General features: G+C 59.9%; 1 protein-coding gene across 1 annotated transcript; it reads right to left on the bottom strand.

Moving 5' to 3' along the window:
- Positions 1–719: 719 nt before the first annotated feature.
- Positions 720–15,752, bottom strand: GRIN2C (glutamate ionotropic receptor NMDA type subunit 2C). Its single transcript, XM_064675929.1, has 13 exons — positions 15,289–15,752; positions 10,768–11,191; positions 8,595–9,190; positions 7,967–8,081; positions 7,230–7,441; positions 6,933–7,101; positions 6,444–6,597; positions 4,990–5,115; positions 4,675–4,904; positions 4,329–4,489; positions 3,563–3,750; positions 2,811–3,043; positions 720–2,437 (listed from the first exon to the last, which is right to left on the bottom strand). The coding sequence occupies exons 2-13, from the start codon at positions 11,173–11,175 to the stop codon at positions 1,055–1,057; spliced, it is 3,975 nt and encodes a 1,324-aa protein (XP_064531999.1). The 5' UTR covers positions 11,176–11,191; positions 15,289–15,752; the 3' UTR covers positions 720–1,054.
- Positions 15,753–22,460: the final 6,708 nt, after the last annotated feature.

Below are 22,460 nucleotides of genomic sequence, written 5' to 3'. Positions count from 1 at the left end.
AAACCAGCTGGGAAGAAGGGCTGAGCATTGGCATCTCCCTGGGACAGCCTGCCACGGGCGCCTTTGTCTAGTCCTGGCGCTGCTCTGGGATGGGGCTGGTATTGCCTGGCAAAGCCCTGGCTGCTGCCCGGGGCCCCCGAGGCTTCAGTTCCCACTTCCCGAAGACTCCCTCCCCTGCCCGGGGCTGCCTTTGAGTCACGGCCGCCTCTGCCCGCGCCCCAGCCCAGCAGGGAAAGGGCTGTGTCAGACGTACATCAAGAGAAGAATTAAACCTGGCTCATCTATCACACCTGATTTATGGCTCCATCAGCCCTCAGAAGGTGGGAGGAATTTTTCCCTTTCTCGTTCCCCACAGCACACCTTCCCGGTGCTGCTGTGCCCAGCAGGGCATCCCTACCAGGCTGCCGTTTGCAGCATCACTCACCCGAACCCATGGCCATCAGTGCCCAGCACCCCAAATCCCGAGCAGGGGGCAGGAACTCAGCCTCCAGTGCTCGGCTCCAGCCTCAGCGCAGTCTGACGGCTCCTAATTATCCCTCAGCGCAGTTTAATGAGTTGCCATTTTCCTTTGCCTTTCTGCCGCTGGTGGGATGAGCCTGTGCCGGGTCTCAGCAGTAACGGGACACGGATGGAGAGAGGGTGCACAGGACCACGAATATCCCCACGATGCAAAGGGCAGCCCCGAGCTCAGCATCAGAGGATGGAAGAAGGGTCCCCAGCCAGCTGAAAATGTCTCTTTAATGACCTGAACATGGCGTTTCGAGTCCCTTTGAATGAAACGAAACGTGACGGCAACACAGGCGGCAATGAGTTTGGCGTCCCCGATGCCAGCCCTGCCTGTGGGGAGAGCCCGAGCCAGCGTGTACCAGCCCCTGCCAGGCTCCTCCGACCCTCCCAAAGCGCACGGGACCCGCCGAGCCGCTTGGAGCATCCCACTGCCGACGGTGCAGGACCCCGGGAGAAAGGAGCCCGGCCGGGAGCCGCTGGCTGGCCCATGGGGACACCCGGGCAAAGGGCAGGCAGAGGGGTGCGGGCACCCCCTTGTCCCCCCCCATCACACCTCCGACTCCAGGCTGGAGACCCGCCGCCAGGACCCGCCGGCGCAGGGACTCGCCACCCCGCGGGCCACCAGCGGGTCCCTCCTCTCCGTGCCCACCGCCCGCAGCAAGGCCAGCTCCCCGCGCCTCCCGCAGTCTCTGCAGCCGCCGTCCCAGCGCACAGACCCCCGGCCGCAGGGGTGCAGCCCGGGGTGCTCCCGGGGCGGCGAGGACCCCCGCGAGAGGTGCCCCACGAAGAAGGGCAGGTTGGCGTAGGAGTTCATGCAGGCGTGGGGCGCGGCGGCGGTGGCACGGGGGTTCTGCCGGCAAGCCTCCCGGTAGGACGGCAGCCTGGTCACGGGCGAGCGCGGTGCCAGCCGGCCGGCGGCCTGCGGGCAGCGGGGGCTGCAGCCGTAGCCGGGCTCGGCTTCGGGGAACAGGTCGGGCACGTCGGCGCGGGCGGGCGGGCGAGTGGCACCGCATCGCCGCAGCCCCCCGGGACGCCGCTTCTCGCCCCGCTCCCCGGGAGCCCTGGCCGAGCTCGCCCACCGGCTCAGCTTCTCCCGCTCCGCCTCCAGCCGCGCCGGCTCGCCCCTGGCTCTGCAAGTCCTGGTGACTTTCGGGAAGGCTCCGCGAGAGCAGGATGGAGGCAGGCTGCTCACATCCCGCTTTTTCTCCGCTGCCGAGAGCAGCCGGGGCAGTGTCCCCGAGCCCCCGTGTCCCCCGTCCCCCTGGAGCAGGGGGTTGTTTTGCAGCCGGTCCCCCCGTCCCGACGGCCGCTTGTGCTCCCTGTAGATGTCCGGCGGTGGGAGGTCCCTGGGGGACGTGGGGGGCGGGAGGGGAGCCCCGATATGGTTCCCCACCAGCACCTGCTCCCCATAATCTCCCCCTGCAGAAGTCTTCACTAGGAGGTGGGGGAATCCCGTGAGGGTTTCATCCCCTGCACAGCCACCCCGAAACTTCACGGGGTGTAGCAGGCGGGGGTGCTCGTTTGCCCCTCTCCAGTTCTCCTCCCCGTGCAGCCGGGAGTCCACGGGGATGGGCTGGGGCAGCGGCAGCCCCAGGGGAGCACCCTTGGGAGTGTAGGCTCTCCCCATCCTCTCAGTGGGGTGCGGGCCAGAGGAGGGGGCCCGGTGTGCGCCGGTGCTGTTCTGCACCACGAGCTGGGGTGTCCTCAGGGAGAAGGTGGTCTGGAGGCGCTCGCTGTGGTTGCTCCAGTCCTCGATGGTGCGGGTGGCCTGCTCCAGGGAGCCGCCCACGCTGGCCGTCGTCACCATCTCCTTGGCCGCCTGCAGCATCTTCAGCACGTTGGCCTGGGCCGAGCTGGCTGTGACGTCGGGTGTGGGTGCCCGCCCAGGGCTCCCCATGGTCTGCACCCCATTGAAGCAGCTGTAGATGCCCTGTGGGGAGAAGTGGGGGGACCCCCACGATCAGCAAGGTCAATGGGGTCCTGCCCCTGAGCCCACCCTGCTGAGCTGAGTTCATGCTGCTGAGGCTGAGGTGGCTTGACAGCACTGGTGTCCCCTCCCCAGCATCCTCAGCACTGCCAGGGAGAGTGACACCATCCTCCATCACCCATTTCCCCAGGGATGCTAATACAGATGGCTAAGTCCTTTCCCCAACAGCTGGCTTTTCTCCACAAGAGCTCACATCAGCACAAACATCTCCAGTCCCTCCTGTGTGGGTCGAATGGACAATGCCCACCAAACTATGCCCAGCCACGCGACACCGTGTGGGGACATTTGGGCCCCTCATCCTGGCAGCATCCCTCACCCTGCTGATGGCCAGGAGGAAGTCAAGCTTGTGGGACTTGGGGACGGAGTGACGCAGCTTCCAGTAGACGAGGTGCTCCCAGGCAAAGACCAGCAGGCTCAGCCCCATGGCCACTAGCAGCATGTAGAAAACCCCAGCCATGTTGTCGATGTCCAGCTTGCTGCTCATCACCTCGTTCTTCTCATTCTGGCAGATCCCCGACAGCCAAACTGTCTCCAGCTTCTGGGTCTCACCTGGGGCCGGACACACACAGGAGCGTGGGGGTGAAAATCCACCCACAGGAGTCATCTTCCCAAGCACATCCCTTGCTCATCCCCACCCCACTGTGGCTGGAGGAGGAGAAAGAGACCCCCGAGCCCCAGGAGGTGTAATAGCCTTGTTCTTGCTGCTGCCCTTGGCCTGAGAATCCCACCAGTCACTTGTCCTTCTCCCTTTCTCTGTTTCCCACGTGCCAGTCAGCCATGCTTGCTGTCCTCTTCCCAGGCTTCTCCTTCTGACCCTTGGATTTTGTGCACAGCTATCTTCAAGATTTTACTACCCCAGAGGGAATTACTCACCCCCCCCCCCGCCACCACCAGCATCCAGCTGGAAAAATGCCACTGAATTTAATATCCCCTGAGAGGAGGTGGTGGAGAAACCCCTCAGTGGCATCCTGTGAGGAGCCATGGAGGCTGCACAAGTTTTGGGGGACCAAAACCCTGCTCCCTGGATTAATTTGTAGGGTGGGGGTTGGGCGAGGATGGGGCACCCACCGTCTCCCAGGAACTGGAGCAGGGCCAGGTCAATGGCCCGCTTCCAGCGCGAGTCCTTCTGCAGGGCGATGCCGTAGCCCGTGGTGGCAAACACCTTCCCGCTGCCGATGGTCACCAGCTTGCAGCCCTCGTCCTTGCCCGCCATGTAGTTCAGCACCGCCGCGTCGTAGATGAAGGCGTCCAGCTTCCTGGGAGGAAGGGGGAGGGAGGGGTCTGAAAGCCCTTTTCTGGGGGGCTGTGCTTCTCTTGGGGGAGCTCCACCCCTTTCAGGCAGCTGTAGCCCATCTGGAGGGGGTTGAGCTTTCTTTGGGGGTCCCCGCCTTGTCTTGGAGAGCTGTAACCACACTTGGGGGGGAAGCACTCAACTTGGGGGGGCTGTATCCCATATGGGGGAGCCATACCCCCTATGGGGAGGGCTGCATCCCTTTTGAGGGGAGCTGTATGAAGCTGCACCCCATCTTCAATGGGTTGTATCCTGTTTGGGGGTCCCGTATGCCATGCAGGGAAGCTGCAGAGAGCCATATCCCATCTGGGAGAGCTGTACCCAGCCTGGGGGGCCCACATCTCACTTGTGGGGGCTTGTACCCCGGTTGAGGAATCCCTACCCCACATGGAAGGTTGTGTACCCCATTCCAGGGAGCCGTAGTTCATTTGGGGATGCTGTATCCCATTCTGAGGAGCTGTACTCCAGCTCTAGGAGCCATACTCCATTTGGGGGAGCCATACTCCATTTGGGGGAGCCATACCCTTTTTGGGGGAACCATACCCCATTTTGAGGCTGGTGAGGGCGTCCTCCACAGAGCGCTGGTTGTACTTCACCATGTGGGTGTGCATGTCGGGGTAGTTGCTGCGGATGTTCCTCTCGGTGCTGCCGTTGGGGACGGTGCCGAAGCGGAACGGGGGGTACTGCTCCTGCGGCTTCTGGAACTGCAACAGGGAGCCCCAGGGAGCGGCATCACATGGTGTCCATGTCCCTGCCATGTCCTCCCTCCCCACAGCCAACCCTCCACCCATCCAGCCGGCTGGCAGTGATGTGCAGCAACCCCCACCTCAAAAAAAACTTACTATTTTTAGGGATTTTTTAGGATTCCCACCCCAACCATCAGCCCCACCTTCCTGTCGCTCAGCCCCGACACGGTGTCGATGTACTGCTCCTGGATCATGAAGGCAGCCAGGTTGGCTGTGTAGCTGGCGAGGAAGATGACGGCAAAGAAGGCCCAGATGAGCACCATGATCTTGCTGGTGGTGCCCTTGGGGTTCTCGATGGGCACCGAGTTGTTGAAGACCAGAGCCCACAGCAGCCACACCGACTTGCCGATGGTGAAGGTGGGACCTCCTGGCCCTACAGGGACATGGGACAGAGGCGACAGCCATCAGCTGGGCTGGGGATGTGTCCCCCCCACCCAGCTCCCACCTCCCCAACTCACTCTTGCCACTGGTGAGGTTCTGGTTGTAGCCAACGGGGCTGAAATACTCGAACACGAAGACGGTGATGGCCACCACAGTGAGGCACATGACAAACATCATGACCCACACAGCTGGGCTGTAAGGCTCTGCAAGGCAAGTGGGGCTCTGTCAGCCCCCTGGGACACTCCCTGGGGACTCCCAGGAGCCCTCCCCAATGGATGGGGCTCGTCCTCCTGAATATTGTCCCTCTTTGGAGAGGAGATGGGGACTGGCAGCACCATGGCCAAGCAGCTCTGCAGGGAATCAGGAGGGAAAGGGGATGCTGTGGGATGGGGGGATGCAGCCACGCTTCTCTGCCTAGGCAGAATCAGGATCTCATCAACAGGGAGATGTTAACAAAATGCTGCCCATCTCCAGAGTCACTGGCAGGAGGGTTTCCCATGGGATCGCAGGTTCTCCCCCGTGATGGCTCAGGCCACAGCACTGTGCCTTCATCAGGCATGGGATCAGCCTCCTAGCCCCACTCAGCCCCTGTGAAAGCCCCCCGTGAGCTGGGGTGGGCAGTGAGCCCCCTGCCTGCCCAGGATGATGTGGGATGGAGCAGCAGGAGCAGTGGGGATGCATCCGAGCCATCAACATGCGGCTGCTGAAGTTCATTTGTCAGCACGTCCTTCGCTGTCAGGGAGGAGAGGCCTCCCCTGATGGGGATGCGGCTCGTTAGTGCAGAAGCAGAAGACACAGGGACTGCAGACCCCAGCCCTGCCAAACCAGGACAGGATGCTCCATCTGACCCCATGGCCAGTGAAGGTGACCCTGCTTCGGGGGCAGGTCAGACCTGCAGCATCAGGGAGGGACAGGAGGGGGAGGATGTGCCCAGGCTGGTGCTGTCCCACCTCCCACGGCATCCCTGGCACCTGCACCCACCTACACCCTCCCACACAGGAGCCCATCTCCGGCTGAGCTGGGACATCGCTGCTGTGCCCTTGCTGAGAGCCTGAAGCCCTGCCCGAGAACTCAGGCTGAATTTCATGACGACCTTGACCAGTCTCCTCCCCTTCCAAGGCTGCAGCTTTGTTGGTTTAAAACTCGTTAAATAAAACTTTTAGCACTGGTGATTTCCTGGCTTAACCACCGGTCCTGGTGATGGTGGCAGAGACGGGTCCCCACAGCAGGGCTCTGAGGTGGAAAATCCCCCCAGCACCCTGTCCTCCCTCCTCCACACAAAAAAATGAAGAGGAGAAAACCACTGAGCCCAGCCTCCACCTCCCAGCCTCCATCTCCATAATAAAAGGATTATTCAGGCAGGGAAGGAGGAAGCCCCAAAGCCGGCAGCACAATCTCTTTCCCTTATGACTTAGGCTTTTTTTTTTTTTTTCTTTTCTTAAAAGTTAATAAAACTGAACAATATTTCCAGTTTGCATTTGTGGGAAGTGTGGGATGAACCTGCAGACAGACAGGGGCACACACAGCTCACCCAGGAAGGCGGAGGGGGAGACAGTCCCATTGCTCCTGGCCACCATGACGCTGATTCCCGTCTCCACGAAGGGCACGGAGAAGTCCACGATCTCAGAGCGCTCCTCGTTGATGGTGAGGGAGCCGATGGCCATGTCTGCACGCTTGTAGTACACCTGGAGAAGGGGCAGATGGGCTTGGGATGGGCAGAGGGTCAATCAGAAGGACCCAGACCACCTTCCCCAAGCATTCCCTCATCGCCACCTCCAACCTTAATTTTTGCCTTTTTAAAAAAAAATATTAGCTTTTTAAGTGACCAGTGGCACAAACACAACCTGCTGTGGGGTTGTAAATGTTCGTCTGACTCCTCCTTCGAGGAGTAGCTCATGCCAAGCTCTCCCCTGCGCAGAGTCCCACGACAGACAGCCTGATCCCACTTCCATTGGGAAAGCCCCAGGTCAGGGATGAGTCAGTGTCAGAGGTGGGGGGTCCAAGCCATGCCCAGCCCTACCTCACCAATCATGCCATTCCAGACCCCACGGACGATCTTGCCATGTTTGCCATTGGTCACTAAGTAGAGGTCATAGGAGAACTTCACTGCCTTGGCCAGCTTCTTCAGGATGTCGATGCAGAAGCCCTTGCAGCACAGCTTGGTGTAGGGATCCACGAGGCCATCGCCACTGGAACCGCACCGGGAAAAGGGGGTTAGACCAATCAAAGATGCTTTGAGCACCCTGATGCCCCCTCTGGCTCCCCACATGCCTGGGAAACAGTGGCCAGAATTTCCGAGCTGCATCCCCCTGCTCACCTGTGGGAGGAGTTGGTCTGCTTGCGGCAGGGCACCGTGTTGCGCACGCAGACCCCCGTGCTGGGGTCCGTGTTCTCCACGATGACAAAGGGTCTCTCCTCCAGCGTGGCCACTGTCAGGTGCCGGTTATCGACCACGGGCTGCATGTAGGAGCCGTAGCGGGGCCACACCGGGTACTTCATGTGGATGATGCCTTTCTCCCACTTGCCCACCTGCCCACGAGGGAGAGAACACAGTCACCCTGGTGAGGGGCTGTGGGGGTCACACAGGGTCCTGTGTCCATCCTCCCCATACCCCGGTGATGCCCATCTCAGCATCCCTTTCCCCACACACCCATGGAACATGGTGTTCCTCCTGGGCCCCAAGCACCACATTTGACTGAGCACAAACCTGGCCAAACTTCACACAAAATACTTTCAGACTACCAAAAAAACCCCCCTCCGTGCAGCTTGTTTCAGGTCTAGGTGTTTGGCTGCTGTTCTCCAAAGGTGGGCAGCTGCGTTTTTGCCTTTTTTTGGAACTTATCAGAGAAACTGCAGGAAAAAACTGACAGTTCTTGGCAGAGCTTTCGTGCCCATCGTTGCCACAAAGGCCCACCATGGGTACTTTTGAGTACCAGCCATGGGTTTTGCATGGGACAACCCACCCCAGGGTGGGACCTTAGCCTGTGCATGGCCCCAGGCTCACCCTTCCCAGCCACCCCACAGTGCCTGTCCCGGGGGGCCTGGGTGTCCTACCATCTCCCAGAGCCGGTGCTGGTTGAGTGTGATCACCACCATGGTGGGCCTGACCAGGTAGCCACCTTCATTGAAGGAGAAGTCCCTGTGCTCCCACGTCACATTGAGGAGGTGCCTGGTGGGACACAGAGCCCGTAAGCCCCTGTCTGTGCAGCCCACCCATGTACAGCCCTCCTCCTTCTCCTCCTCTTCCTCCAGCTTCAGCTGAGCTGCCACAGGTCTCATGGAGATATGTGGGGCTGAGAGCTGGGGACCAGATTTAGCCCCTACTCAAGGGGCAGAGAGGAGAAAGCTCTGCCAGCAAGGAGGCACTGAGGATGGCCCCCTGCAGGGCTGAGGGTGCACAGGCTGCCACAGCCACCCTGAAATGCCACCTCTGCACTGCAAAGCAGAGCTGTGAAACCCCCTGAGCCTCCCGAGGGTCCCGAGCTGCCGAGAAGCATGAGAAAAGGCTGTGGAGATACTCCAGGAGAAAGCCAGCCAAGAGGCATGGACCACCAGCTGCAGCCCACAGCCAGCATCACCCCCTCTGCCCACCAGCTCCATCCCCCTCCTCCCCTGCCCCTTCCCCCTCCATTTCCCCATTCCCCGCATTTCATACCCATCCCAGGGGGTCCCCGAGCCTCACCGGTAGAAGCTTGCATTGGTGGCAGTGGCCCTGGGGGGGGTCCAGCAGTCCCGCCCCACCTCCGGGAGGTAGCCATGGGCACGGAAGAAGCTGGCTGCCCCCATGGCAATGATGGCCACCCCGTCCCGCACCTTCTGCCGCAGGCTCAGCTTCCAGCTCTCCGTCACCACACTGATGAGGCCGACGGGGAAGGAGGCGGGCGGCACCTCCATGTTGCCCACTGTCAGGCTGGGCACAATCCAGACGTATCCTGGCCCCACAAGGCCGGCTTGTTCTGCCATGGAGAAGAGGTACTCGGCCTCCTCCCGTGAGCAGTACACGATGAGGACCTGGGCATCGATCTGCCGCAGGAGCCGCTGCGTCCTGGAGCTGCTCTGCTCCTGGCTCATCTCAAAGGTGAGCACCTCCTGCAGCTCCCAGCCAAAATAGCTGGCATCCGTGAAGGAGCGGATGACGTCCAGGAAGATGTTGTAGCCCGGGTAGAGGCTGGTGATGACAGCGAAGGAGCCCCAGTCGTATTCCTCCAGCACCTTGAAGATCACCTGGATTTGCTGCTCGATGGAGACACCCAACTGCAGGAAAGCTGATCCAGGCTCCTGTGGGAGGAGAAGGGGTCAGGGGCTGCACTGGCACTGTGATCCTGTTCGAGTGTGCCATTAACTGGTGTGGTCCATGGGCCGGAGACACCCAAAATGGGACTCATCCACCTCCAAGGAAGCTCATCCCATGTAAAGGTTCAAGTCCTGAGGCTTCACATCTGTTTCTCAGCTTATTAAACAAAAATTCATCCATCCTCCAAAGGAGATCAGCAATTTCTCCTTAAACCAGGAGAAGAAGGTGGGCAAGAGCTCTGCCAGGAGCATAAATCCCATCCCGGCTCCGACTCACTACCTGCAGCCGGAGCCTGTGTGGCTCCTTCCCTCCCACCCCACCTCCCCGGCCATCTGGCCTCTCATTAGCAAACCTTAATTGATCTGATTCTGTCTTAAATGATTCAGCGAATGGCATTTGCCGAAGGTCACGTGCAGGCAGCAGGGTTTTGCCGCCCAGACCCCCTCCACCTCCAGAGAAGTAGTTTGGGGTGAGCCCCAGGGGGTCACAGACAGAAAGCAGGGGCTGTTGGGGACTTTGGTCTGTGGGAGGAGGAGGTCGAGCCTTCAGACAGGTCCCTCCACTGAGCCCAAAATACCCAAACCCTGGAGAAAGCTGCAGAAAAACACACAGACCACAGCAAACCATGGCTATTTTTCAGTTGCTCGGGCTCCATTTGAGCCCTCTGCCCCCACACAAGTCCACTGCACCCACCCAAGCCCACTGCACCCACAGCCACCCACCCACAGCGAGCAGCAGCTCAAGGTGGTCCAGGAGCACCAGTGGGTGCAGGCAGGGATGCAAAGGTGCCATCCAGCGGGGTTGGACCCCAAGCCACTGTGCAAGCAGAGCATAAATGCCATGCCCTGAGGAGGAGCAGAGTCCCTAGCCACGGGGAAGAGCAATCACTGAGACCCCTCCAGTGCCCAGGCTGGGCAGGGTGGGACAAGCAGCCACGAGGAGATAACCCAGATCTCTTTGCCACAGCCCATCACCACATGCCCAGCACCCTCCAGCCTGCCTCCAGCTCTCGCTGCCACCAGCACTTCCAAGCAGGCAGGTGACAGTGACTGACAGTGTCTGATGCCAGCGAGGAGCAGAGAAGCCAAAAATCCTGTTTTGGGTGTGGTGCACCTGAGATTGCTGCCACAGCCAAGCGAGGCTCCTCCACGCTGCCCACCCGGCCATTTCAGGGCTGGATCCAGCCCTGGCAGGGCAGGAGGAGGATGGGGTTGTGACAACCCTGACACTGCCCCAATAGTCCCAGTGCCACCAGCCCAGTACTCCATGGTGGGCACAGCCTGGAGGGGATGGGACACAGCACACCAGGGAAGGTCCCTCCAGGGGCCACTGAGGTCCTCTCACATGTCCCATCAACAGAGTCCCTCCTGAAGTCCCCACTATATCCCACCACCCGTTGGCCACACTGCCACAGCCACTGCCTACTCCTGCCCGTGATCCCACACTCCACAGCACAGCAGCTCCTCTGCCCTCCAGCATTCCACACCCCTTAGCTACCCCTCTCTAATAACACCTCATTTCTCTCATCCCCCCTGGAAATAACCCCCAGTGAGTGCCTCACCTTTGGGGTCAGGACCACTGCAGACCCCCCGCTGATGCTGATGACGGGGACCTGGGTCTGGGAGGAGATGAAGTCAAGGATCTGGGCCACGGCCTCTGTGCCCACGTTGTCCTCGAAGACGATGCCGTGGATCTTGTGGCTGGCGAGGATGTCGCAGATCTGGGTGAGGAGGGTGCTGGGGTTGGTGTTGTTGACGACGACGGTGATGGGGTGGATTTCCAGGGGCATGTCCAGGAAGCTCTGGGGGCTCAGGCGGGAGCGGATGTGCAGGGGGTAGGACGTGCCCCCAAACACCACGGCCACGTTGACCACCGGCTCCTCGGGGCCCGGCAGCAGGAGGTCCGTGAAGGCAGCCGAGCAGCCCAGCACCATCGACAGTAGCAGAGTGTGTGCCGGCGCTCTGCCCATGTCCACCGCCGCGTCCCTGCCAGCACAGCACACAGCCCCTCGCATCCAGCCGCCCACCAGGACCCCCACCCCACTCACCCCAGCCCTCCTCACTGCCCTGCGGCATCACCAGTGTGTGCTGACCCCAAAGAAAGAGGGGACCCTTGTCCTTTGGATGCTGGGTGTGGTGAAGGAATGACCACAGGGTTGTACTCACCACCCACTGTACACCCCAGTGTCATGTGCCTTGTCTCCAGTCCTATCAACCACTAAGCCTTCACAGACAGTCCCCTCTTCCCACCACCACCCCCTCCCCATTCCACTACCACCGTCCCCCTCCCATTACCCTCCCACCCCATCCAAAAGCCGCCACTGCTACAATGGTCCATGTTATCCCTTCAGCCAGGGACAGGGACAGCAGCAAGAGGTGACAGGAGGGGCTAGCAGTTCCCTGGTGCCTCTGTCTGCAGTGGACAGCCACCTTCAATATTTAAAGGCTTTGCCCTTGAGGGAGGGTTCAGCTCTTCACCCCCCATGTTGAGATTTTGCAAACCACACAGTCACAGGGGCAGCCGGTCCCCTGCCTGTCCCCCTGCCTGTCCCCCTGCCTGTCCCTCTCCCATCACGCTACCTCAGCCCCTTCTCTGACACAAAATCCCAAACAAAGCACCCGTCTGGCTTCTTATTTCCAAGTTTACCCCCTAAACAGCATCCTTCAGCTTTCCTCCTTCCTGCCTTTACCCCCGGTGTGTGTCCCCTGCTGGCACTGCCCACCTGGCTGGGACACTCACTGCACTGCGTCTCTGCCGGCTGCACCCCAAATCCAGGCTCTCAGGGGCTCTGTGGGCACATCTTCCCTGCCAGGTCCCCAATTCCCCACTGCCACTGGGTGCCCATGCTGCAGCAGGTGGGGTGACAATCCCCCGAGGGGGGGGCAAATCCCTGCCTACAGCGATGTACCCCCATGCTGGAGCTCACCCCTTCCTCAGAGCCTGTTGGGAAAATCAACCCACAGCCAGGGGCATCCAAGCCCCTCTGAGCCTCATTGTCCCCAGGGCCATCATCCCAGTGCCACACTGGGCAGCGGGGAGGGGGACGAGCAGCCCTGCGCGGTGGCACCAGCCACGCACCGGTGTCACTCCATGCAGCAAGGTGCCAGCTGGTGCTCGGAAACGTTGCTTGCAATTAAAAGCTGCTGTTGCTTAACGTGTCCCCAGCACAGCCAGAGGAGCCTCTTGCTGAGTGGGTCCTGGATGGTTTTGGGGTCTGGGCTGCCCCGGGGAGCTGCACCCCAATATCCCACTGTGCCGCAGTGACGGACAAACCCTCGGCACGCTGCGAAAACACTGCCGGCATGTTGGACTGAAAATGCAGGAAATAAACCCAAGGGCTGCCTGGCTGGGCACCTTGCAAGAGCTGCTCGGTGTGGATTTGAGCACCTCTGGAGAGACAGGGAACACAAACCCCACACTTCTCTCCTAGACCCCATGGGAAGGCTCAGGCACCTGTCTGGGCACTGATGCTCACCGGGCAGCATCTCTCTCAGCCGGATCTGAGTTTCAGCAGGGGATCATCCACCCTCAGCACCCATCCAGGGGGTTCACTGCATCCCCCACCCCACCGCACATCGCAGCCGGCCGAGCCGCAGGAGCCACGACGCCACACCGATGGCTGCAGCCAGGGCCCCTTGGCCAGAGAGGGCAGCAGGTGAGTCATGCCATGCTGGCAGCGTCCCACGCTCTGGCATGGCCAGCTCAGTGGCGGGGCAGCCTGCACTGCCTGCTCCTCACTGCGAATTCCCAAGTATTTTTAGTCCCATGATAAATAATTCATCGGGAATCCGGCATCAGCTACCCGAGCAGAGAGGAAGAGGAGCAACACACCACCCAAAACAAACAGAACCACTCTCGCAGCAGCACTGTCCGTCTGAGCCCTCCTCAAGGACATTTAAATATACTCTGGGCCCTCATGGTGGTTGATTGGGTTTGCTTGTGCCAATCCTGGCACCTCACCCATCCCAGGCCCGTATCCTCCTCTTCCCGAACACAGCTCTTCCCCATGCTCAGGAACCTCTTCTAGCACCAAATAATCCAGGCAGAGACCAGCAAACGCCTCTTGTGATGCCAAGCTCTGTCACCAAAGGGGTTGCCCAGCTCCTGGCTGTGACTGGGGACAGGTTTGAGGGATCCGATTCCCCATGGACCGAGCAGCAGGTGGAAAACATCCCCATCCCTCACAGCCAGAGCACAATGGCAGCGGCAGAGGGGAGGTGGGCATGGGCACATCACATCTTTCAGCCAGTGCTGAGGCAACCAGGGGAATGAATTTCCATCCTTCCCAGGAGTCCGGTGCCACCAGCCAGAGCCAGGCTGCTCTCCACAGCCCTTGGCAGACATGGAGGAGGATGGCAGCGTTCAGGGCCAGAGAGCCCGTGGCTGGCAAGGGCTCCATGCACAGGTCGGAGCCAGGGCTGCTCCAAAATGGCCGGATTTGGGAAGGAAAGGTCAGCCAGCTCCTCCAGCCCAGCCAACACCGTTTGTTTCCAGCTTGTTTTTTCTACGACTGAGCTAGAGGGGTGCAGGAATATGTGGGGTTTTGGGGGGATGGCAGATTGCAGAAAAGTAGCGGAGGCTGAGGAAGAAACTGAGCCCACCCCTGAACTACTGCCAAAGCTGGGGCTGTTCTTGGGCTCAGCACGACATAGCAAAGCCCCCATGGACTTTAAAGAAAATCTGCATTTTCCAACCCCTTGTAGCAAGCACTGTGGAATTGCTCCCTTGGGAAAAGACCTTCCCAAAAGAGCGGTTTTCCAGCTGGGTGAAGGGCCAGTGGCCAGGCTGGGGCAGGAGGAAGGTGGCCATGGCCAGGAGCCTGGGCAAGGCAATGCCACCTCCTGGAAGCCTCCCCTGGGACCAGAGGACACCACAGAGCTGCTCAGTGGCTTCGGCACTTGTTTTCTGTTGCTTTGGGGCAGTTTTGAGCAGGTTAACCCTCTTCCTAGGCACACCTTCCTGGTGCAACAAACTCATGGAAACCTCCTGCTAAAAGCACAATCAAGCCCTTACCTCTCCCCAGCCCCTGAAATATCATTTTAATGCAACAGGGAAAGTTTGCTCCTAATTTTAAATCTCTTTTTTGCCCTCCCTCCCTTCCCTGGTCTGAGAGGGGAAATGCTCATGTAGATATTTTGACCTCAGGAAAGGCAGAAATAAAATCCCGAAATGCAAAATATCACTCAGGAGAGAGAAACCTTACCCCCCCAAAAAGAGCCTCCGAGCCTGAAATGAGAGGGAAAGCACAGCCTGCGCCAGGGAATGGGGAACTGCTGCTGGTGGACGGAAAGGACAGAGCGAACCCGAACCTGGCGGGAGCCACGCGGGGAGGGGAGGGGGCACAAGGGAGGGCACCGGGACGTGCCAAGGCTTGTCATTGCCCCCACGGGGACATCCCTGTGGAGCAAGAAGACCCCGATGGAGCCCCCTGGAAGGACAGAAAGCAACAAAACCTCCCCAAAGCCAAGTCGTCACTATCCCTGTCCCCATGCAGGAAGGGGATGACTCGGGAGGGAGAAGCACTGGAAGCCCCGGCAAGCACCGTCTCCTTTCAACCTTCATCCTCCACCAGCCAGCATCACCCTCCTCTTCCTCATCACCCTCCCCTTCCTCGCCCGCACCTCCGACAGCAACAGTTGCGGGCCGGGGGCTGCGGGCCGGGGCGATGGCGAGGGCCCCGCACACGCACGCACCCAAACGCAGCTTAAAAAGGTCGAATATGGATTAACCAAAAATAAACGCCAAGTGTCCTGCCTGCCGCTGGGTTACGCAAGGTGGCGGGGGGGGACACAGGGCTGGTGGCACCCAGGGAGGTCTCCTCAATTTTTCCTGCCTCCCACTCCCCCAGAAACCCCCCAGCACGGCGCCCAGGATTAAGGCTCATTTCCGTCCCGTGCCCGGGATGAGGAGCGGGAGCTCTGGGGATGCGGGGGGATGCTGAGGTAGGGGGAGATGACCAAGGCAACCCCCCACAAAAAAAATCAACGACCCCCACCCCATCCCTAAAAGTTGCTGGTGGCGGTGGTGGGGCGACAGCGGAGTCCGTCGGGCCCCGGTTGCCCCCAGCCCGCCCGGTACTTACGGGACCGCCGCTGCTCGGTGCCTACATGCCCCGCGGCTCCGGCGGGGCTCGTCCCACCGGGGGCTCTGCTCTTCTCAACCCTCTTCTGCTGCGGGGCAGCCTCCCGGGGCGGGCTCGGCCCCCGCCGCGGCTGGCGGGGGGCTCCGGCGGCCGCCGTCGGTCCCGGCTCGTCCTTGGCGGCGGCGGCGGCGGCTCTGCAGCGGCGGCTGGAGGCAGGGACGGGAGCGGGGGAAGGAGGGAGCGGGCGCGGAGCGGGTGTGCACGGGGGGGGGCCCGGTGGCAGCAGGTGTCTCGGCGACCTCCGGGCTCCGGCAGCCATCTCCCCCCGCCCCGGGACCGGCGGGGCTGCCCGGGCGGGACGGCCGGGAGGAGCGCGGGGGAGGGATGCGGGGATGGAGGCTGGGGGGGGCCCGGGGGCGGTGGAAGGACAGGACGTGTGTCCTCCCGCCTCGCCGCAACTTCGGGGCTGGCCGCCAGCCCTGGGGAAAGGGAGGGGGGGAACGGGGGACGGGCAGCCCTCCCTCCCGAAACCGGCCCGCCTCCCCTGGCACCGGGGCCAGCCCCAGCGCTGGGGAGGGCAGAGGAGAAGAGACCCTCTTCTTTCGCCCCTCTTCTCCTTCTCTAGGAGGGAAAACCCATGGGAAAATGACAGAGTCCCCCTCCCCGGGCACTGCCCGTCCCCAGCCCCAAGGAGGGCTGGAGAAGTGCGGTTGGACTCATTCCCTCCCACCAGCATCTTCCATCGCTTTGCTGACTGAACTGGTGGGCACTGGCCAGGTGCCCACCCTGTTCCCCCCAGACAGTGCAGGGCAGCTGAAGGGTCCCCATCGGTCACAGGGAGGGGGGTTGACACGGAGCAAAGCCCCCGCAGGCAGCAGCATCCTCCAGCTGTTGCCAGGGCCAGTATTAAAGCATCAGCTGATCCCGCAGCACTGGTTTAGAGCAAGCCACACTGGGGAGGGGGGGAGAAGGGGGAGATCCAGAAAAGGAGGGGGTGAGACAGGCAGAGGCCCTGCTGGGGTCCCCTTGTCCCTGGCCGGGTGCCCACTCTGCCCCAAAACGAGCCGGTGGCTGCAGCAGAGGGACCACGGTTCCAGCAGGAGGTGGCAGGGGTTAGAGCCCAATTCAGGCCTCACCAGGGGGGCAGCTGCTTCGAAACCTCCCCATGTCCTGGCTCAGAGCCACTGAAATGCTAGGCATCACCCTGAGAGCACCTGCCCACTCTGACAGAGCTGGGTGCCAGCAGCACGTGCCCAGGTGCTGCCCTTCTGCCTTCCCCAGGGGCTGATGCCTGGCTTGGGGACAGGACCACCCATAAGGGCTGCTGGGTGGCTGCCACCCAACCTGGCACCTCAGCCACCTGCAACAGCATCCCTGTGGCTGCTGGCCCTGGAAAGGCCATTTCCAGAGAGGTTTCAGCCTGCCTAAAAACGTGCTGTCTGTGGTTAGGCACGAGCTGCCTCCCCTCACCATCCCTGGTCCCTGAGGCAGCCTGGCCGCCTGCTGCCCAGGTGCTCTGGGTGCCCTCGGGGCACCTTGGGGGTGGAAGAGATGCCAAAAAGAATGAGGAAAGGGGAAAATGTATTTAGGGCTATATTTTAATCCCTGTAAAAGTAGCACCCGCTCCCTCTGCAGAAGAGCTCAGCCAAATCTCCAAGGCTGCTGCAGTGCAGGGGCTCGGGGCGATGGGGGATGCAGGATCCTACACCCCTGTCTTGGATACCTGCTCCCTCAGCCTCAGGCTGCCCACCACTGCCTCTGTCTCGACCAAGGAGAGATCTAAGGGTTGGCAACAGGTCCTCCATGCCATATATTCTTCTCCCAGGACAACAAAAGGGCCAGTCTTGGGTTTCACATTGAAAAGCGGCAGCGGCTGCATTTAACCCCTTCTGTTGCCTTCATGGTCCAGTGTGACAGGGCCTGGGGGACCAGCTTTCCAGGGACCTAGTCCATTGGGGCTGGCACAGAAACACTCAGTCGGTCCCATGCCCATATTTCTCCCCCAGCAGCTCAGGGGCCTCCTTTATCCCTCACAGGATTCGCTGTTCCCCAGACGGGAGCCCTCAGAAGGTCTTTCCTCACAACTGTTTCAGCCCCCATGATGTTTCATGAGGGAAATATTTCCCAGCAGATTTTCCAGGTAGGATGAGGGGGGCAACAGCAACCCCCCACCTGGGACAATACCCGGCTCCCCCATCACACTCATGTCCCCCCAGCATCTCCATCCATGGGACATTTTAATCCCCATCACAGCCCAAACCCCACACATGAGACAGATACAAAGCCAGGTCTGGTGCACAGTTGGGCACAGCTGGAGGGTGTCTGCAGTGGGGACAAGCAGTGGAGGGCAAGGACTGATGGTGACACACATGCCAGGCCCCCCCAGCCTGGCAATTCCTCTGCACTGGGAATCAGCTAAAGCCTTGCCAGTGGCTCACAGTGAGCGAGCTTCTGCACTGAGAGCCCGACCCCAGGTTTGCAGTTTCACTGGCGAAGTCCTTCAGTGTCTTAAAAATCAAAACCCACAACATTTTTCTGGGGTAAAATGCAGCAAATCCCCAGGTCCAACCTGCTGCTGGGTCTGGGCCACCAGACACCATGCAGCTTGTGGAGGCTGTTCTGCAGTCATCCAAATACCTTATTTGTGCATTTAAACACCTAAAGTCCTTTTTACATTTAAAAAAATAGATACCCTGATGGCTACAAAGGTCCAGTTTGAAACAGAAGCACCAATGGCACCTCAAGATGAAGCCCACAACCCCAGGAGATGCAACTGGACTTTTCCTCTGACTTCCCCAGCCCCTCAGTACCACCCTCTCCGGGGATGCTGTGCCCTCTTTGCCCGGCTTTCTGGGCTGGATGGAGATAACACGGGCACAAAGTTGCCTTTCCCATCTTCATCCTCCTCCTTCCCATGGCTGCAATAGTGCCCCAGGGAGGGACCCTCAGCATCCCAGCTGGTCCCTCAAACACAGCACAGCCCAGACCAAAGGGAGCTCAGCCAGCTTCTCCATCGCCTCGTTACCTTTCTCTGGCATCTTCTCTTGCAGGAGGCTCTGTGAGCAGGTTGATAAACGCGAGGCGCCGCGCTCCGACAGCTCCTGGTGTGCAGCCACCTCCTGCAGGGAAGAGCCTGCTGGCAGCCAGGCCAGGGGAGCCAAGGGGGTGTGGAAGGGCCGTGTTGGGAGCCTGATGTTAGTCCAGCTTTGCACAAACCCATCCAGGCCAACACCAGCCCTGCAGGGCATGCCCCAACGTCAGCCTCCTGTTTGTAGGAGAAAAATCAGCTGAGGGTTTTTAACCCACGTGCATCCTAAACTAGGACCTTGGGAAGGAGAGGACCTGCATCTGTGCACTGCCAGCACAAATCCAGAGCTGTCCCTGGAAAGGCAGGGTGGCATCTGGGTGACACAGCCTGCTTGGTCTGTTCCCACAGGCACCTGCATCTCGATAATGGCATCTGACGTCAGACAGGACAAACACAGCACCAGGCCCTCAGGTCCCTCTGCCAGAGCTGAGTCTTGCAGGTGACACTTATGACTCCTGAGATTTGGCTTACACCCATTCCTATTCCTGTACTAGTCTTGCATCCATTCCTGTCCTGTCTGTTGATTGCTAACCTCCTCTTCCCAAGAAGTCTGGCCAAAAATCATGAAGGTCTGAGCCCAGCTGCTCCTACTCCTGGGCACCCACCTGTCCCTCTGGGTCTCACTTAAGAAGTAAACACAGGTGTAGATCACCTTCTCCCACTCTGTGACTCCCAGGGCCACCCCACCATCCCCACCTCCCCTGTCTCCTCCATCCCATGGGGAATTCAGGAATTTGGTGCTTAAACAACCACACAGAGCTGGCCCATATCTTGGATCCCAGCAGCCATAAAAGCAATCGAGGCACAGAGCAGAGCAGGGAGAAGGGTAGGACAGAGACCACAGGGATGGTGCTATGGGTAGTACATGCCTGGCACAGATCAGGCACAGCTCCAGTCTGGCACAGCTTCGCTCTGCTGCCACCATGTCCTACCCTCAGAGTAATTAAGGAACAAAAATAAACAGAAATGGTTTCATCCCTGCAGGGATAATTCCTCCCCTTGGGGTGATGTGTGCCTGCAGGGCTGCCCCAGAGGTTGGGGATGAGGCAGACAAAGCTGCTGGAAATGGAAATTTCCCAAGAAGGGAGGAAGTCGCTTCTTTCCATCGCCCTCCAACAACTTTATTTGCTGCTGTCATATCCCTAAATAACTCCTGGAAGTAACTGCTGGGAGTTTACATCTCCTTCACCTCTGCTCCTCTCTTGACCTTGGGCTCATGCAGCCCCAATTTCCAAAGTAATTCATCCCAAGCAGAGGGAAAAACTCTGGACTTACAGCACCACTGCCTGACCCAGCACAATCCTCTGACCACCAGCCAGACTTTGGTGAGTGCAGAACCCTGGGAAGGTTGGATCTCCAAGACTTGGAGTGGAAACCACGAGCCTCTGGTGGATCTGGAGCCAAGGATGCTACTTGGGGTGAAAGGGTGATGTTATGTCAGGAGGGAAGTGGCTCCCTGGGCACAGTAGAGCTCGTAACCCACTCCAGTGACCCAGAGGTTGGTACCTCAACCTGTTCTCCATCCCTGCCTGAGGCTGGGGATGGATCTGGAGGGAAGAGCACATGAAGTGTGAGAAGACATGCCCTGGAGAGCAAGTGGCGAGGGTGGGCAGAGGCAGGGGCCGATGCCGTGCTCAGCCAACACGCTGAAGTCAGCACTCTCCGGAGCCATCTGTTCCCGGCGAAGCCCCGGCGCAGACGGACTCGCCCCGGCCCCCGGCAGCGGGTGCCGCAATTCGGTGATTCATGCGGCGAGGGGACGGCGTAAAGCCGGACACCGCCTCTGCGCCGCTCCGGCTCCGGGGACGGGGCTGGAAAATCGTGTATTAGGCACGCTGGGGAAAAGCCTTTTCAACCATTTTTCTGGTCGCGTGAGCTGGCTTTTAAACAGCAACACAGCTCCTCACTGCCGGGCCAGAGATCCAACTCAAGCTGGTTTTTCCCTTATTCCAGAGCACAGGAAACCTCCCACTTCATGGACTCTGAACGATCGTTGGAAAAGGCCAAGTTCATCAAGCAGCCTACTAGCAAAGCCAGCGGGAGCTCTGCACTTGTCTTCTGGGAGTAATTGGAAAATGCAGCATCAACAGGAACTTCTGGGGTGTCTCAGACCTGTCTCCCCAGGATTACAAGTCTCAGGGCAGCAAAGAGTCTTCAGACCAGGGAAACTGAGGCACAGCAGCGCAAAGCAGCAAGAGGAGGTTGCAAAGACCCAACTGAACCTGTGCCATCACCCCGGCGATGATGAGTTCTCTGCCCCATATCCAGCCTGGCTGCCTTGCAGAGCAGCACACAGACAGCAAGGAGAATGTGGGGCAGGGAGCCACAGGGAAGGACCGTGCAGCCACGTCCAGCCGCTCTCGAGGCCATCACTCACCAGATGCTGACCTCCACCAGCTTTGTGCAGCCTCATTAAAGCTAAGCTGAGCCATAACTCATCCAAGCAGGGCAGTCCACGTGAAGAGCTGGCAGCGACAACTTCCAGCGTTTCAGGCCTCTTTCCAACAGGAGTCGAGTGTCACTCACAGCTCCTTACCTGCGTCGGAAAACGGCCTTGGAGCTGCTCCTCTGGCAGCTCAGGAGAGCAGAGGGCAAGGGGGTGGCTGCCTGGCAGGGGTGCCCCCCTCTCCCCTCAGACCACCGCGGTGGGGACAGACCTGGAGCAAACACGAGGTTATTCATGCCTAAAAGCAGAACCCGAATGAGAACGGGAGCCTGCGAGGACCACCCACCCGCCCGACTGCCCGGAGCCCGGGGAGGCAGCAGGAGAGCTGGGACGCCCCAGCCCCAGAGATGCCAGGTCACTCCTCCATCCCCGCTCAGCCTCTCCACTCCCCGGTACGGCCTCCCAGCGCCACCTAACGACACGGGCCGGGGACAAGGACCTTCCTGGCAAAACCGGACACATCCCGGTCTCTCTCGAGAAGGATGGAAAGCAGGGGCAGGGATGGGGAGGCAGGAGGCAGCGGGACACATGGCTGCGGCCTGGGGGCACAGGCAGCAGAGGAAGGGGGAGCTGGAGGTATTGAATAAGGATTTACATGATCGCAGTGATCCCTCCTCTGCCCATGAGGCTCAGTCCCCCATCCCTGCCCTTCACTGACCTTCATCATCCCATGGCTTTCCCACAGATCAGCATTAACCCCAGGGCCTTGGCCAAGTTCAGGGTTGAGCAAGGTCACTGAGCTCAGCAAGGACAGACGCTCCCCTTAATCTGTTATCACAGCCCAAAAACTACCCTGAAGCATCCTCAGTTTGGGAGCAGCCGCTCGCTCTGCTCAGCAGGAGCACCGTGGCCTTTACCACAGCTACAAAAGCACCCTGACATCAACATTCAAGGCGACGTGGAAGAAAACCCTCGGGAAGAGCTGGCTCATCTTCCCAAAACCTTCAGATTTGATGAAGCCACAACAACCCCTTCACCATCACATTTCAACCCAAATGGCTGCTCCCTACACTGGGTGCAGCCTCCTCACCTCCACACCCCCTTCCCAAAGCTCTGATTCACCTCAAAACCCAGAGCTGATGTAATCTCCCGCTCAAGAGTTCAGCATTAAGGCTGCATCAGCCATGAGACGTAACGAGAGCCACATCACACAAGCAGCTGCTCCACAAAAGCTTTATTGCTCGTTTGCGTACGAGTTCCCAGTATCACATTTCCCGAGTTTCTTAATGAGCTTGCAAATGAGATTTAAATAGAAAAGGATAGGAGAAAAAGAGGCAAAAATAGAAGTCAGAGACCTCCCTTCCTTAAGGCTGGGACAGCAATGGGGTGGGAATACAGTGACCTGTGGGCAAGTCCTCTGCCATGGGAGAGGGCTGGGCTGAGATGGAGGTTGAGTGTGGACAAACCACCGTTGGCTGCCCTGGCTCAATTTTCCCTCTGCCTCCACCACAGAGCCACTGCTGCTGTCATCATTTACACAGGTCAGAGAGGAGGGGTTGCAATCCTGCAGCACTCTGGCAGGGAGCACGGGGGGGTTGGGGACAGCCAGGCAAGGGGGCCCCGCTGACGCTGCCCCTGCGCCACGGATAAAGAGGAGATTACAGCTCACGGCTTGTAATCTGGCTTAAAACCTGACAC

This window comes from Pseudopipra pipra, chromosome 19 (genome assembly GCF_036250125.1).
Source record: "Pseudopipra pipra isolate bDixPip1 chromosome 19, bDixPip1.hap1, whole genome shotgun sequence".
Taxonomy (NCBI): Eukaryota; Metazoa; Chordata; class Aves; order Passeriformes; family Pipridae; genus Pseudopipra; species Pseudopipra pipra.
The sequence above is the reverse complement of the archived record's forward strand: the minus strand, read 5'-3'. Positions and strand labels throughout refer to the sequence as shown.